The sequence below is a fragment of the Helianthus annuus genome, chromosome 15 (genome assembly GCF_002127325.2).
Source record: "Helianthus annuus cultivar XRQ/B chromosome 15, HanXRQr2.0-SUNRISE, whole genome shotgun sequence".
Taxonomy (NCBI): domain Eukaryota; kingdom Viridiplantae; phylum Streptophyta; class Magnoliopsida; order Asterales; family Asteraceae; genus Helianthus; species Helianthus annuus.
In genome coordinates this window covers 174,950,476-174,967,425 of record NC_035447.2, presented here as the reverse complement: position 1 = coordinate 174,967,425, position 16,950 = coordinate 174,950,476, and the positions used below count along the sequence as shown (strand labels likewise).

At 42.2% G+C, this 16,950-nt stretch overlaps 1 protein-coding gene across 1 annotated transcript; it reads right to left on the bottom strand.

Moving 5' to 3' along the window:
• Positions 1-355: 355 nt before the first annotated feature.
• Positions 356-4,339, bottom strand: LOC110913084 (receptor-like protein kinase). Its single transcript, XM_022157952.2, has 2 exons — positions 990-4,339; positions 356-896 (listed from the first exon to the last, which is right to left on the bottom strand). Exons 1-2 carry the CDS (start codon positions 4,075-4,077, stop codon positions 586-588), a joined length of 3,399 nt encoding a protein of 1,132 aa, XP_022013644.1. The 5' UTR covers positions 4,078-4,339; the 3' UTR covers positions 356-585.
• Between the last annotated feature and the right edge of the window lie 12,611 nt (positions 4,340-16,950).

Genomic DNA, 16,950 nt, shown 5'->3' with positions numbered 1-16,950 from the left:
TGTGAATAGTGTAGTTATTATTATTATACAGTTCATGTTTTAAAAAAAATATAGCCATGCTAAAATGAGTTACCCGCGCTATCTGTTAAAACTAGGAAAAGCTGTCTTTTTAGTTGTCGTTTTTTTTTCCTTTTCCTTTTTTTAATGTTTTTTGAGCTCTCTATTTTGTTACAATTACAGGTTTTTTTTTTAATTATTTTAGTTTCTATTTTGTTACAGTTACGGGTTTTTTTTTAATTATTTTAGTTTCACGTCACTGTTTTGTTAAATTTGTGGTTTTTTAATGTTCAACTTTTAGGTTTCTCGTTTGTTAGCATTATGTTTTTTCTGTTAGTATCATGATAAACAAAACCGATACCAATCGAATTCCTCTCGCGTCCCCATGGCAACACGCGGTTGGATACCTCTCTAGTTAACATAGAAAACCAATGGCCTTTGTTCTTCTCAGGCCTCCAACATGTGCCACTCAAGTCAGTTTTCATAAATAATAAATAATTACAACACTAGTATTTGTTAACTGATAATGAAGTAGTGACGACATATGAGGTAAACATTACTAGTTAAGAGTAGCATCTATCAAGTGTCCTAAACTGAATCTTGAAGACACTTGACCACCTCCCTCATTGTTGGTCTTCTGGTTGGTTCCCACTCTGTACATCTCAAGGCCACCAACACCACTTTTCTCACTTGTTCCCTCACCCTCTTATCTTCTTCAATTTCCTCTAACAGCCCTCTGTCTACAATCTTCTCGATTTCTTCCGATCTCGACCTTACCCACGACACCATGTCCACATTTTCTATCAACACAGGCTTCTGCCTACTTATAAGCTCCAGCAACACAACTCCATAGCTATATACGTCCAACTCCCTGCTTGCTGACCTCGTGAACGCGTTTTCTGCAAAACAATAACAAAAGCCTACACTCATATATCATATATGAATAACCAAACTCAACAACTATGCATGTATTTATGTATAAGTTTGTTTACCTGGAGCGATGTAACCTATTGTGCCCATAAGTGTGCTGGTTGCTAGTGCACCAGTAGCAGACTGATCTAGAAGCTTGGCAATGCCAAAGTCCGAGATATGAGCTTCCATATCACCATCCAAAAGAATGTTCATGGGTTTTATATCCCGGTGTATGATAACAGGATCACAGTCAAAATGGAGATATGCCAAACCCTGGGCAGTTCCTAAAGCTATCCTGTACCGAACGCTCCAACTTAAGACTAATGTTGGTTCTTTTTCATACAAAACATCATATAGGCTACCGTTTTCCATATACTTGTACAAAATCAAACTATAATCCTTCTTTATCAACACATCTTGTATCGTCACCAGATTCCTGTGTCTCACCTTCCCAACCGTCTCAACTTCTCTTTTCATACTTGTTTGCCCCCCTCCAAAACCAAGCCTCTTCACAGCATAGACCCTACCATGACCCAAGCAAGCCTTGTACACTGTACCATGGGCCCCCCTCCCAATAATATACTTATCATTCAAATTCTCAGTGGCTTCCAGCGCCTTTATGACCAAAGATGAACAGCACCCTTCAGCAAGCATGTCCATTTCCTGTTTTTGTTTTCTGCGACAGATAACCGCCAGATAGAGTACTAGATAGACAACCATCACAAACAGACACATTCCAACTGCTATCATTATATAATGTCGTTTCTTCAGGCCCCGTGATCGAACAACACATGGTTTGATATTGCTGTTTTCAATGCAACAATCTACACAAAGACCTGTGTTCCCCACGAAGGACGACGAGCTGATAGACTTCAATAAAGTTGCTGGTATCGGGCCTGTGAAATGATTAAAAGAAACATCTAAGGTGACCAGCCCGACGGTGTCGCCAAGTGATGCTAAATCCCCAGTTAGATTGTTGTGTGAAACATCCAAATGCTCTAGCATTACCATCTTCCTAAAATTTGATGGAATGCCACCAATCAGTTTGTTGCTGCTGAGATTCAACCTGTTTAGACTATGAAGCTCTACTATCGATGACGGGATATGACCACTGAATGAATTCCCACCTAATTGGAGATCTATTAAATCTTGGAGTTGAGATATAAAATGCGGAATTTCCCCAGAGAAATGATTATCGCTTAGACTTAAAGTTGAAAGCTGAGTCAACTTCCCAAATGCGGCTGGGATGGAACCACTAACCGAATTATGACTTGCATCGAATTCCAACAACCTGCTACAATTTCCTAGCTGGGATGGCAAAGGACCTTGGAGTTCATTGTAGGAAATATTCAGAGCTTGAATCTGCACAAGATTTCCCAACTCTAGAGGTATGTTACCAGAGAGTTTATTCATTGAGAGGTCAATTTCTGTGATATTGGTAAGCTTTCCGAAGCTGGCTGGAATTTTTCCGCTAAAAAAGTTGCCCCTAAGGTTCATGTATAGCATGTTGCGGTTCTCCATAAACTCTGGAAGGACTCCTGTGAGGTTGTTATGTTGCAGAATTAATCTTGAAAGACTAGAACAGCTTCCAACATCATGAGGCACACTGCCTTGTAAATAATTATAACCCAAAAGTAGCCTTTGCAGCTGCTTTCGAAAGCAGAGGCTTGGTGGAATTTTCCCGGTGAATGAGTTATTGGTGAAATCGATCACAGTCAAACTGCTATTGATACCCAACCCCTGAGGTATAGCTCCAGTGAAGCGATTGTTGTACAACGTAATCTCCCTTAGTTGCTTCATTCCAGCAACCTCATCGGGCAGTTCCCCTGAAAGATTATTGTTGTATATGTTGAGCTTCTTGAGGCCCTTAATCTTCCAGATTCCCAGAGGCACCTCTCCTGTCAGACGGTTATCAAACGCTTCAAGTACTTGCAGTTGACTTAACATCCCGAGTTCGTTCGGGATAAGGCCCTCCAGTTGGTTAGCATGGAGTTGTAGATCAACCAAGGACTTACAACCGCCAAGCTCAGGTGGTATATTTCCAGAAAAATGATTAATAGAAAGGTAAAGAGTGGTGAGTGCAGTAAGTTTACCAATAGAAGAAGGAATAGAGCCACCTAACCCAGAGTTAACAGCAGCAACTTGGTTTAAGCTGCTGCAGTTTCCCAGTTCATGAGGCAGGAGGCCATGAAACTGGTTAAATGAAATATCCAAGTAGACCAAATTCAAACAGTTACCACCGCCAAAGCGAATGCTACCTTTTAAACTGTTGTTATGGACGTCTAATTTAGTAAGCTGAGAAAGATGATTGAGGGTATTAGGCAATTCACCAGTGAAGCGATTGTTACCAAGCATGAGGGTCTGCAGCCTGCTGCACTTCCCAATGGATGAGGGAATAGGACCCCAGAACTGATTGCTGTCTAACTGCAAGTCAACTAGGTTGCTAAGGTTACCTATGGTCGATGAAATGGGACCACTAAGCTGATTAGAAGTGAGATAAACAGCTTCCAAATAGGGAGCGTTAACTAAGAAGGGTACAGAACCTAGAAGAGAGTTGCCATAAAGACTTAAGACCCTAAGATTTTGCAACTTCCATAGGCTTTCTGGTATTGTTCCTGTGAGGTGGTTTAAAGAGAAATCAAGTTCCTCAAGATTACTCAAGTTGCCAATCTGGTAAGGGATAGAACCGGTAAGTTTGTTACTGTAAAGAATGATCTGCGTTAAGTGGATGAGGTTCCCTAGAGTGTGTGGAATGGGTCCAGAGAGGATGTTGTAGGAAAGGTCCAGATAACGAAGACGGGTACAGTTACCAAGTTGTGGAGGTAAGGGTCCAGAGAGGTTATTGAAGCTCAAGTCAAGGGATGTGAGATGGGTGAGGTTTGCAAGCTCTGGGCCTCCTATATGACCGGAAATGAGGTAAGAGGAGAGGTTGAGAGAGTGGACATGATGGTTGTTAGGGTTACAGTGAACTCCAACCCATGAGCATGGTGTTGGGTGTGAAGCATTCCAGGTAGAATAGATGGAAGGAGGTACTGAAGTCCAGTGGGTCATCAATGATAATAGGTTTAACCCATCAGAGCTCAACCCAGAGACAAGATAGAATGGTAGAACTAGAAGAGAAAACAAAAACAAAAGACTTCTTCTTCTTCTTGTTGTTTCCATTTCCATTCAAGGAAAACAAGTGAGGTGGTGATGTTTATCTTGTTGGTTTTTGTGTTTTAAGTTTAAGAGATGTGAATGGGCATCGTGTAAAAAGACTCGCCTGTTGAAGCAGCACACAGACAGAAACACCCACACATAGAGAGAGAGAGAGTGTGTGTGGCATTTATTATTATTATTTAATCAACGCGGTTTGACGGTCTGTTTTCGTTGGGTGATACCATCAAGATCAAGGAGGATTTTGTTTGCCACGTTGACATCCTCACTTCTATCTAGAATTCTCATTCAACATTCAATAAAAAGAGTAAAGTGCGATTTTGGTCCATGAGATTTGACCAGTTTGTTACTTTAGTCTAAATTTCAAACATTTTGCCATTTTGGTCTTTGTGGTTTTATTTTTTTGCCATTTTGGTCCAAATTTCAAATTTGGTTAGATTTCCTAACTTAAACCTTCAATTTTGTTTTTATCTTCAAGGGCATTTTGATCATTTTAGAATTATTATAACTAATTATATATATATAATACCCTAAAATACACATACATCCCGACACCACACCACACCACCCTATTCTCACTCTGCTCTCTCTCTCTCTCTCTGAATTACCACCACCACCCCCACCCCCACCACCACCATCCCACTGCCGCCAACACCACCATCCCTCTGAAACCCCAACACCACCATCCAACTGCAGCCACCTCTGGACAACCACCAACACCACGGTCCTCTCAAAACTCCAATGTCACACCCCGAATTTCCACGTGTCACCGGTGGGTCCGGTGGGGGTATGGTGACGTAGTTGGCATCATCATAGACAAACAACACAATATAATAATGCACAGCGGAAGCAAAGATAGATTCATTTCAACTTTAATAAATGTAATATTAAATATCACTAGTAGTTGAAACGGATCCACAGGCGGATCAAAATAAAATATGATATTGTTCAACAGTTTTATTGTCGTCCAAGCTTGCGAGACTTATTGTGGACGCTCTAGAAGACAGCCAGCCTAGTACGTGTAGTACCTGCACTTAACCTTTTGAGAAAATACGTCAGTTTACACTGGTAAATACAAATTAACTGACTCGTTTTGAAAATGATTGAAAATTGATTTAAATGCACAAGGCATAAAATATTTTTATAACTTGGGATAATTATGCAATATAATCTTGTGAACGAATTACATGTTACTTGTGCGTTCAGTAGCCCGGATCTTGTCCGGGTTAAAGATCAATAGACACACCACATTAAAGAGTTATACACTGACAGGTGTACGCCTACACCTCGTGCTCTGGTCGTGGCCATCCCGTAAGATGATGCCAAGGATATCCGGGACATGGTCATTAACCCCCCAAAGGCTTAAAGTAAAACAAGACTGTTTAAACGAGCCGATCAAATTATTCAATTGAACACCCAAGGGTGCAAGATTTGTACGCTCGATCAAGCGGTATTCTATATACCGTAACCCAAGCCCGTATAGGGAAAATAAGTTAAAAGTATTTACCTTAGTAAGTATGAATCACAATTGGCAAGTGAGGGTAGCTTTTACCGGGCCTCCTATTCTGGAACAAAGGTTTATAATAACCTATTAGATTCCTAACGGGTCTTTTATTTAAGCCTAAGCTTGACCGGTTAGTTTTAAGGACGATACGGTTCAAGCGCACGATTAAGCGAAGACCGGGTAGAATGTGATTTAGACCCGACAAGTTTGAATACTTGTATAATATGGGTATACTAAATACATTCTGGATTTTGAGACAAAAATGATAACGTTTGACCCGTTTCGGTCAATTTATGCAAACTATTACATAAACCGAACCGAGCGCTAAAAGAGCGTTACGGGTAGCCAAAAGAGTCATATGCAAGTTCCCTGAGATAATATGCTTTAAATATGATATAATATCAGCCAGTTATGTTCTATTATGCCCCAAATAAATTTAAACTCAATTTATGCCTTATAAGGGCATTTTGGTCATTTAAAAGATTATAAAAGAGTTAAATTGGAAATCTGAGTTACAGGTCGGATTTATACAGTAAACATACTTAATTTGACATATTATAACAGTAGGGTATGACCCATATACAAAACTTATCATTTAAAACCAAACTATGCACCTTAGGGGTATTTTGGTAATTTCACAAGGGCTAAAAATGTCAAAACTGGAAATCTGAGTTCAAAAACTTATACTTACTGTTATTTTATAAGAATATGCTAAATACATCAGTAGGTATAATCCTTATATGTTTAATATGGGTATAACGCATACTATGCGTTAAAAACGCTTAGAAAGGCGATTTAGAGCCGTTTCCGGGTTTCCAAAAGAAAGCTGAGATTTTTATATTTCCAGAATGCTCAAAATAATTTATTTAACAAATAAAATCAGTAGAAAAAGGTTTGGAGTCAAAAGGATGCACAAAACTCATTTTATGGCTTAAAAGGTCAAAACCGGTATTAACCGAATCAACTTAGAGACCTATGATACGATCAGCCAAAAATTAAATAAAAATCTTCAAAAATCCCAAAATATTATATATCATCAGTGGGTAAAAAGTTTTATATCAAAAAGTGGCCTTAAATAGGTTATACGCTAAATGCGCCGTTTATTTAACATAAAGCTATAGTTTTACGATATCGGCCATAACTCTAAATCCGGACCTCCAACTGATATCAAATTTTCGGTGCAAGTTTATAAATCAGTAATAAAGGTTTCTACTCTTTCATTTTTCCAAAAATCACGTTTTATAACAAAAAGGGCAAAATAGTCAACTTTAAGCATAATCGGAAACATGCATATGAATCGGTTAAGCATGGACTCAAGTTGTAAAATTCCAGAGAGTTGCACATTGTAACACCCCGTGTTTTCCAAAAGTCAAAGGCAAAGTCAAGTGTTGACTGTTATTGGAATTAAAGATTAATGAAGATTAATTTCATTTTAGTTTCATTTTGATTTTCATATTATTTGGAGTAAGTGTTGTATAATCAAACTAATCGACCGATAATCGAGCTGTGAATCAACGACCGACTGTGAATGATAGGAAGTAACAATGCAATAAAGCTAGTCAATCAATAATCAAGCTAATCAAATCAATCATCGAACTCAAGTGTGGGGATTTTAATGCTTTTATACGTGTGTGTGTGCCTTATGTGTTACTTGTGCATGTTTACTTTTATGTTAAAGTGTGTGGTGAATCAATCAAAACAATCAAGACTCAAAGGTGAATCAAACTCAACCGAAACCGACTTTGAAAATAGTTGTAAGGATGCTTGTATGTTAAGTATAGTCTCGACTACTACTAAAAGTAATTTGATTAGGAATTCTATCATTCTCAAATCATCGTTCATCGAAGTCGAAATATCAAAAATCGTCGCGAAACACTCAAAAACCAGGCAAGCCGATCGAACGGGGCAACCTGATCGAACAGGCTAGCCGATCGAACAGGCTGTTCGATCGGACAGCTGCTCGATCAGGGATGCTGTTCGATCAGCTGACCCTTTCCTCTTTTGGAAGCCTATAAATAGGGCTGTCTTTGTCAAACTTTCCACTTTTGGAAAAGCTCTGACCGACCAGCCTCTTCTTCTTACTAAATCTCAGATTTCTCTCAAACCGGTAAGTATTTCGCTCTAATCCTTGTACGTTTTTGTTCATTAATCGATTCTCCATCTTTCTATCTTTCAAAATCTGAATTTCATCCATGAAATCACCAAGATCTAGGTGTTCTTGAGTGATGTCATCATGGTGTTCTTGGTGTTCATCAAGAACTTCATGTTCTTGACTTCATTCAACCATGAATAAGCTAGATCTAACCGATTTCCACATAAATAACCTAAAATCTTCCAAAGATCTTAACATTTCACGGTGGAAAAGGATTGGAAGATGGGTTTTCATCTATCTTTCAACTCTTTTACACTCAAAAAGGTGAAAACGAGACTTGAACCGATTTACAAATCAATCCAAACAAACACATGGTTCAAGATTCGGGTTCTACCGAGAGATATACCGATTTCGGGTTAAACGTTAAACTTGGGTTCCAAACCGTCTCTGACCGAGTTTGGGTGATTCCTGCTCGAGGCAGTAGGCTAAGTGGGGACTTCAGTTTTGTGGTTCAACTCGTAGTCAAAATATCTCTAAAACATCAACAAACAACGGGAATAACCAAGTGTTAGGTGATAGGTTAACCGAATCGAGAAGCTGGCCGAACGGCTAGGCTGTTCGATCGAACAGCCCAACCGAACGGCTATGCCAGCCGATCGACTAGGCTAACCGATCGACTAGCACTTAGACCCACCAACTCACAAAGTGTAGTATTGACGAGGTACTGTTCGATCGATCAAGCCACTCGATTGTAATCATTACTGCTCGAATCATGAGATACTATACTTCAAAACACTTAGACTTTTCAAAACATTGGAATGTCACCCGATCGAACATGCCAACCGATCGAGTGACATATTTGAAAACAATGAAGTGCTAGCCGATCGGTTGGGCTAACCGATCGAACAGCTGTTCGATCGGCCAACCTGAAAGGTAGTACAAACCATCATACACAAACACATCCCTCTCATCAAAGGAAGAAACAATCCACTTGAAGGAACCAGCCGATCGAGCCAGCCGGCCGATCGAACGGATGTTCGAACGGACTTTCAAACCAATCGAACAGCCCACTCGATCGAACTGCTATCCGATCGAATGGCCTACTCGATCCAAGTACATTGTTTACTTTTTCCGCGTTACTCATCGTTGTGTTATCGAACTATTCAGGCTAACCTATTCTCAGTGCTCCCTTCAATCCACATCAACCACTGTGAGTATACTCGATCCCTTTTTGCTTTCAGCACTTTTGGGTGTTACATACGTAAACTATCAAAATCACAATCAACACAAACTATTTGAACGCTAACCTATTTGCATGTGCTACTTGACTAAATGATTGCTGTTTATTATGTTTACACGTGGAGTGCTATCTACCTGCTTTAGCAACATAGTACTATAGTTTGGACTCAGCACCCGTTCACACGGGGGTTGCTAAGGACAATTTCTTGCATGGATTACGGTGGTAATCATGTATTGCGAACTGTCTCGGACAGTCAACCCGCAGTCGTTGGTATCGATGGTCCCATGTCGATAATTTACATGCATCGTTTTCCCTTGTGTACGTGCTTGGTTATGCGTAAACTATTCGGACTCTATATGCTATATCAAACTTGTGTACTCACCTTTACATTATATGTATTGACTTTTATTTTAACGTATGTGACAGGTGTTTAAGCTACTAGCGTGCTAGGGAAGCGAGGCAATAATAAGCTTCTAGGAGCCTGTGACCTTAGGACAGTGTCCACGTACCTGCTCCAGGGCCATAATTATCTGTAGATCTTGTACTGGCACCTGTAGTCAGTAAGATTTACGGATAGCCGTCTAGAGGTCTTAAAACAATATTTTAATTCGGTTTGTAATAATTAAGAATTTGAGTTGTCGGAACAGTTCCCATATTGTTTAGTTGATTTCTATGATAACTTGATATTATTTGGGACACGGTATGGGACGTGTTGTGTAACTGAATTGTATGTTAGTTGTTATGGAAACTTCTGAACAATCTGTTTCGCTCAGTGCCGCGCCCCGATGATTCCGCCATCGGTTGGGGTGTGACAGATTGGTATCAGAGCCATAACTATAGGGAATTAGGATAGACACGATCTAGTCCGGATCGCTGTCTTAGAGACCTAGACTATAGTTAGGAACCAAGAGACCAAGTTTATGTGCTTATTTTATGTTATGTTGTTTCCTTCTATTCTATCATTACATCCGAACTCCGAGCCAAATTTTGTAATTTGGACGGGATTAGGAGTGAAACCCGCAAATTCCTGCCTAAAATTACAAAATTTTGCCAATTATTTTGTGTGATTTTCCATCAACAAACGGGGGAGAATTATGCCAAATTAGGGCTGAAACCCGTAATTTGATGAAAACTTTCCTCTAAATTTTCTTAAAATAAAGTCGGAATAACTTTATTTTATCCCGCCAAGGCAATTGACGGACTCCAATGACCTGAACTCACGAGTATGGCCTAGAATGCGCATGCATAATGCCCAAGAATCGAGGCAGAAACATGTCCCCTAGAGTCGAAAGTGACGACAAGTCAACTGTGAATAGTTAAATTGCCATGGTTAGTCAAAGTCTAGTAGCCGCAGACAATCCATTTTCCGATTTTGAGTGTTGTTTTGTTGATTTTATATGATTTACCTGTTTACGTGTTTTAAGATTTGTTGGTTACCCCATTTGTTATCAATCTGCGTGACCTTTGCTGCTATCCTATCTCGATTCAAATCCCTGTTGATGTGATCTAAACGAAACCAGTGTGCTATGCTACGCCATACGACTAAGATAGACGATACAATGTGGTGCTATCCGATACGCAAAACGAACGACACTCGACTTGTGGTTATAGGTTTCTGTTTTCTGACCGCCTCTGTGATAAAAATGCGTACGTGTTAGGAAATTAAGTGCCCTATTTGCTTAATTGCTTATGTGCCCTAATTGCTTCTGTGCTTATGTGCCTCTATGATTATGTGCTTATGTGATTATATGTGTTACGTGACGAGAGATGCGACGTGATTCTAAGCTTTAGAGATCTAAGAACGTGTGAGACTCGAATTCGTTGTGTTGAGCCTGTGACGATGTCTATTGCAGACCATGTCGTCATCTGGACAACCTAGATCACGCTCGCGTCTTACCCGCCAGGAGAAAAGAGATCGACGTCTGGCTGCTATCATCTCTAAGACCGTGGCGAAGGCCGTGAGTGAGGTTTATGAGAACGCCAGCAAATCATCTGAGATGTCACAAGCTGATGCTCCGAAAGAATCCAGCAAGACTGCTTTTAGCTTCAAGCAATTTAAGGCATGTGGGCCAAAAGAGTTCACCGGCGAGGATGGTCCAACGGCTATGTTTCACTGGTTTGACTCGATAGAAGTCACCTTTCGTCAAAGTGGATGCCCAGATAATCTCCGGACTCTCAATGCTACTGGCGTCTTCCAGTCCCGTGCCTTGGACTGGTGGACTGCTGAGAGAAACAAGCGCGGAAACGACGCAGCCTATGCTCTGTCATGGAAGAAGCTGAAGGAAATCATGATCGAAGAATACTGTCCCTCCCATGAGCGTCATAAGTTGGAGGATGAATTCTGGGGTATTAAACAAGACAAGGGTGACAACGCTGGTCTCACTGCTCGCTTCAAGCAGTTAAGCATCATTTGTCCAGACCAGGTCAAGACTCCCGACATGACCATCAAAAAATACATCCGCGCTCTTCCTGACTGTGTAGCGGACTTTGTCCTAGCTTCAAAGCCCGCAACGATTGAGGAGACCTACCTGCTCGCCGCTGAGATTAATGACAAGCGGGTGAAGGCTGGTTTCTGGGATAAGCAAGTCAAGCCCCTGCATCAAGTCACCGCCGCATCAACCGACAACACCATCACTCAAGCCTCCAAGTCTTCGAGAAGAAGAAAGAAGAACAAAAGTTGCGCTGCCGCAACCACTGCTGCTCCACTACAGTCTGTACCAGCCCAGCAGCAACAACCACAGCGCACTGCGCCAGTGATCAATGCGCCGCCAGCGAAGCGTGCGTACACCGGCCCCCACCCACTCTGTGCTACATGTTCCTATCATCACCCGGTGGGTGTGGCCTGCCGATTCTGTGCCCACTACAACGTTTACGGGCATTTCACTGCGAGTTGCCGCTATGGTCCTCGTCAAACGCAAGCTCAGGCTGCTGTTAACCAAGCCCTGCTACCTGCTCCTCAAGCTCCTCAAGCTCCTCAAGCTGCACAGGCCCCGACAAACAATGTTCGGACCTGCTTTGCATGTGGTGACCCTAACCACTTCGCAAACCGGTGCCCGAACAGGGTGGTGAAACAAGAAGCTCAACAACCTCAGCAACAACAACAACAGCCTCAACAGCAAGCAGCTCACGCCAGAACTTTCAACATCAATGCACGTCAGGCTCAAGCTGACAACAACGTGGTCAATGGTACGTTCCTTGTGAATGGTATATATGCATCATGTTTGTTTGATACTGGAGCCGATAACTGCTTTGTGTCATTTGAATTTGAGAAGCTTCTTAGACGTAAGCGCTCTTATCTTTCGACACCCTTCGAAGTAGAAGTCGCTACCGGAAGAACCATTGCTGTCAATTCCGTGCTCCGTGATTGTACCCTCGAGCTCAACAATCATATATTCCCGATTAATCTCATTCCGATGCAGCTCGGAAGTTTCGATGTCATAGTAGGCATGGACTTTCTTCGTGAAAACCATGCTGAAGTTGTGTGTGCCGATAAGATGATTCGATTTGTGTTAGCTAGTGGTGATATTCTATGTGTGTACGGTGAAACTACTGCAAAAGATCTCAAGCTCATGTCCTGTCTTCAAGCTCGCAAATATCTCCGCAAGGAATATCGAGCCTTTTTGGCCAACATTGTTGTAGCAGAGACGGACAAGAAAAAGAAAGTTGAAGTCAAGGATGTCCCCGTTGTCCGAGAATTTCCTCAGGTATTCCCTGATGATCTTCCTGGATTACCTCCAAGTCGTGATATCGACTTTCGAATCGAACTTATTCCAGGAGCCAACCCAGTGGCCAAAGCTCCGTATCGACTCGCTCCATCTGAGATGCGAGAACTCTCAAACCAACTCCAAGAGTTACTTGAAAAAGGCTTCATTCGCCCGAGCACTTCTCCATGGGGCGCACCAGTCCTTTTCGTCAAAAAGAAGGACGGGTCGTTCCGAATGTGCATCGATTACCGGGAATTGAACAAGCTGACCATCAAGAACCGATACCCCTTACCAAGAATCGATGACCTGTTTGACCAACTACAAGGTGCTCAGTGTTTCTCCAAGATTGATCTACGTTCAGGCTACCATCAGTTGCGGATTCAAGAGGAAGACATACCCAAAACCGCTTTTCGAACCCGATATGGCCATTACGAATTTGTTGTCATGCCTTTTGGTTTGACCAACGCACCCGCGGTCTTTATGGATCTGATGAATCGCGTGTGTAAGCCCTTCCTAGACCGTTTCGTCATCGTGTTTATCGAGTTACTTCAGGGGAATCAACTTTACGCCAAATTCTCCAAGTGTGAATTCTGGCTAGAGGAGGTTCAATTTCTGGGTCACATTGTGAATAGTCAGGGCATACACGTTGATCCCGCGAAGATCGAGGCAGTTAAAGGTTGGATTACGCCTAAGAATCCGTCAGAAGTTCGCTCTTTTCTCGGATTAGCAGGTTACTACCGGCGATTCATCGAAGGATTCTCGAAGATTGCTGTACCACTTACCTCCCTTACTCATAAAGACAAGCCTTTTGTGTGGGGAACCGCGCAGGAGACTGCTTTCCAAACCCTCAAACACATGCTGTGCCATGCACCAGTTCTTACACTGCCGGACGGAAGCGATGACTTCGTTGTCTATTGTGATGCTTCAAACCTTGGACTTGGCTGTGTTCTCATGCAACGAGACAAGGTTATAGCTTACGCATCTCGACAGCTCAAAATCCACGAGAAGAACTATACAACCCATGACCTCGAGCTAGGCGCAGTTGTCTTTGCCTTAAAGATTTGGCGACACTACCTGTATGGTACAAAGTGTACGATCTTCACCGATCACAAGAGCCTACAGCATATCTTTAACCAGAGAGAACTCAATATGCGTCAACGCCGATGGGTAGAACTTCTCAACGATTACGGCTGTGAGATCCGTTATCACCCAGGCAAGGCGAATGTAGTTGCAGACGCCCTCAGCAGAAAGAATTACGTGATAGGTGTTCGAAACATCCAGGCTCAGTATAACCTCGAAGCTCTCATCCGCGAAGCACAACACGCATGCTTTAACGAGCGTACGTTGAAGAAAGAACGAATCTATCACGATGGAACTCAGCTCGTGAGCAAAGCCAACGGGATATTCTATTATCTGGACCGAATCTGGGTTCCGAGGAGGACAGATTTGCGAAAGATCATCATGGACGAAGCCCACAAATCCCGATATTCCATTCATCCCGGTGCGGACAAAATGTACCAGGACCTTCGCTACAAGTACTGGTGGCCTGGGATGAAAAGGGATATTGCTCTATATGTTGGTAGCTGTTTAACTTGTGCAAGAGTCAAGGCTGAACACCAAAGACCTTCAGGCTTACTCGAACAACCGCCGATACCCGTATGGAAGTGGGAAAGCATAGCTATGGATTTCGTAACTAAGCTTCCGACCACGCCATCAGGTCACGACAGTATTTGGGTTATAGTCGACCGTCTAACCAAATCAGCCCACTTTCTGCCAATACGAGAAGACTATAAGGTGGCCAAGCTAGCCCAAATCTACACCGACGAGATCATTAAGAATCATGGTACGCCTCGAGACATCATTTCGGATCGCGATGCTCGGTTTACATCGAGATTGTGGGAAACTTTTCAAGCAGCTCTGGGTACGACGCTGAATTTGAGTACCGCATTCCACCCGCAAACCGACGGGCAGACTGAAAGAACGATTCGTACTATTGAAGACATGCTCCGTGCGTGTGTTATTGATTTTGGTGGTAGTTGGAGCAAACACCTACCGTTAGTCGAATTTTCGTACAATAATAGCTATCACTCCAGCATCGAAATGGCACCTTTCGAAGCCTTGTATGGTAGGAGATGTCGCTCGCCTATTGTATGGCACGAGGTCGGTCATTCACAATTGACTGGGCCCGAGATTCTGCAAGAAACGACTGACAAGATCCACCAGATAAGGGAAAACTTGGTAAAGGCCCGGGACAGACAAAAGATGTACGCCGATAAACGACGCAGGCCCCGCGAATCTGCAGTTGGCGACTACGTGCTCCTAAAGGTATCACCTTGGAAGGGAGTAGTCCGATTCGGCAAAAGAGGGAAACTTGCGCCTCGATTTGTTGGACCTTTTAAAATTCTGGAAAGGATCGGTAAAGTTGCCTACAAACTCGAATTACCGGAGGAACTCAGCAATGTCCACCCGACTTTCCATATTTCAAACCTTCGAAAATGCGTAGCCGACCACGACGCAATAATACCACTCGACGATCTTCAGGTCAATGAGACGCTACACTTCGTGGAAAAGCCTGTCGAAATCATGGACCGACAGACCAAGCAACTCAGACGCTCTCGCATTCCTATTGTAAAAGTACGATGGGAAGGCAAACGAGGCGCGGAGTTCACTTGGGAACTCGAAAGTGACATGAAGGCCAAGTACCCGCAGTTGTTCAGATAGATCTGAAGCATCAAATTGGTAAAAAAAAAAATCACACGGCGATGTACGGTTCTCGGCCTAATTTCGGGACGAAATTCCCTAAAGGAGGGGAGACTGTAACACCCCGTGTTTTCCAAAAGTCAAAGGCAAAGTCAAGTGTTGACTGTTATTGGAATTAAAGATTAATGAAGATTAATTTCATTTTAGTTTCATTTTGATTTTCATATTATTTGGAGTAAGTGTTGTATAATCAAACTAATCGACCGATAATCGAGCTGTGAATCAACGACCGACTGTGAATGATAGGAAGTAACAATGCAATAAAGCTAGTCAATCAATAATCAAGCTAATCAAATCAATCATCGAACTCAAGTGTGGGGATTTTAATGCTTTTATACGTGTGTGTGTGCCTTATGTGTTACTTGTGCATGTTTACTTTTATGTTAAAGTGTGTGGTGAATCAATCAAAACAATCAAGACTCAAAGGTGAATCAAACTCAACCGAAACCGACTTTGAAAATAGTTGTAAGGATGCTTGTATGTTAAGTATAGTCTCGACTACTACTAAAAGTAATTTGATTAGGAATTCTATCATTCTCAAATCATCGTTCATCGAAGTCGAAATATCAAAAATCGTCGCGAAACACTCAAAAACCAGGCAAGCCGATCGAACGGGGCAACCTGATCGAACAGGCTAGCCGATCGAACAGGCTGTTCGATCGGACAGCTGCTCGATCAGGGATGCTGTTCGATCAGCTGACCCTTTCCTCTTTTGGAAGCCTATAAATAGGGCTGTCTTTGTCAAACTTTCCACTTTTGGAAAAGCTCTGACCGACCAGCCTCTTCTTCTTACTAAATCTCAGATTTCTCTCAAACCGGTAAGTATTTCGCTCTAATCCTTGTACGTTTTTGTTCATTAATCGATTCTCCATCTTTCTATCTTTCAAAATCTGAATTTCATCCATGAAATCACCAAGATCTAGGTGTTCTTGAGTGATGTCATCATGGTGTTCTTGGTGTTCATCAAGAACTTCATGTTCTTGACTTCATTCAACCATGAATAAGCTAGATCTAACCGATTTCCACATAAATAACCTAAAATCTTCCAAAGATCTTAACATTTCACGGTGGAAAAGGATTGGAAGATGGGTTTTCATCTATCTTTCAACTCTTTTACACTCAAAAAGGTGAAAACGAGACTTGAACCGATTTACAAATCAATCCAAACAAACACATGGTTCAAGATTCGGGTTCTACCGAGAGATATACCGATTTCGGGTTAAACGTTAAACTTGGGTTCCAAACCGTCTCTGACCGAGTTTGGGTGATTCCTGCTCGAGGCAGTAGGCTAAGTGGGGACTTCAGTTTTGTGGTTCAACTCGTAGTCAAAATATCTCTAAAACATCAACAAACAACGGGAATAACCAAGTGTTAGGTGATAGGTTAACCGAATCGAGAAGCTGGCCGAACGGCTAGGCTGTTCGATCGAACAGCCCAACCGAACGGCTATGCCAGCCGATCGACTAGGCTAACCGATCGACTAGCACTTAGACCCACCAACTCACAAAGTGTAGTATTGACGAGGTACTGTTCGATCGATCAAGCCACTCGATTGTAATCATTACTGCTCGAATCATGAGATACT

Excerpts from the sequence above, each read along its gene's own strand:
- LOC110913084 (XM_022157952.2), bottom strand. The coding sequence starts at position 4,077 with ATGGAAATGGAAACAACAAGAAGAAGAAGAAGTCTTTTGTTTTTGTTT. Across the intron at positions 897-989 it reads AATAGGTTACATCGCTCCAG|AAAACGCGTTCACGAGGTCA; the intron begins GTAAACAAACTT and ends ATTGTTTTGCAG.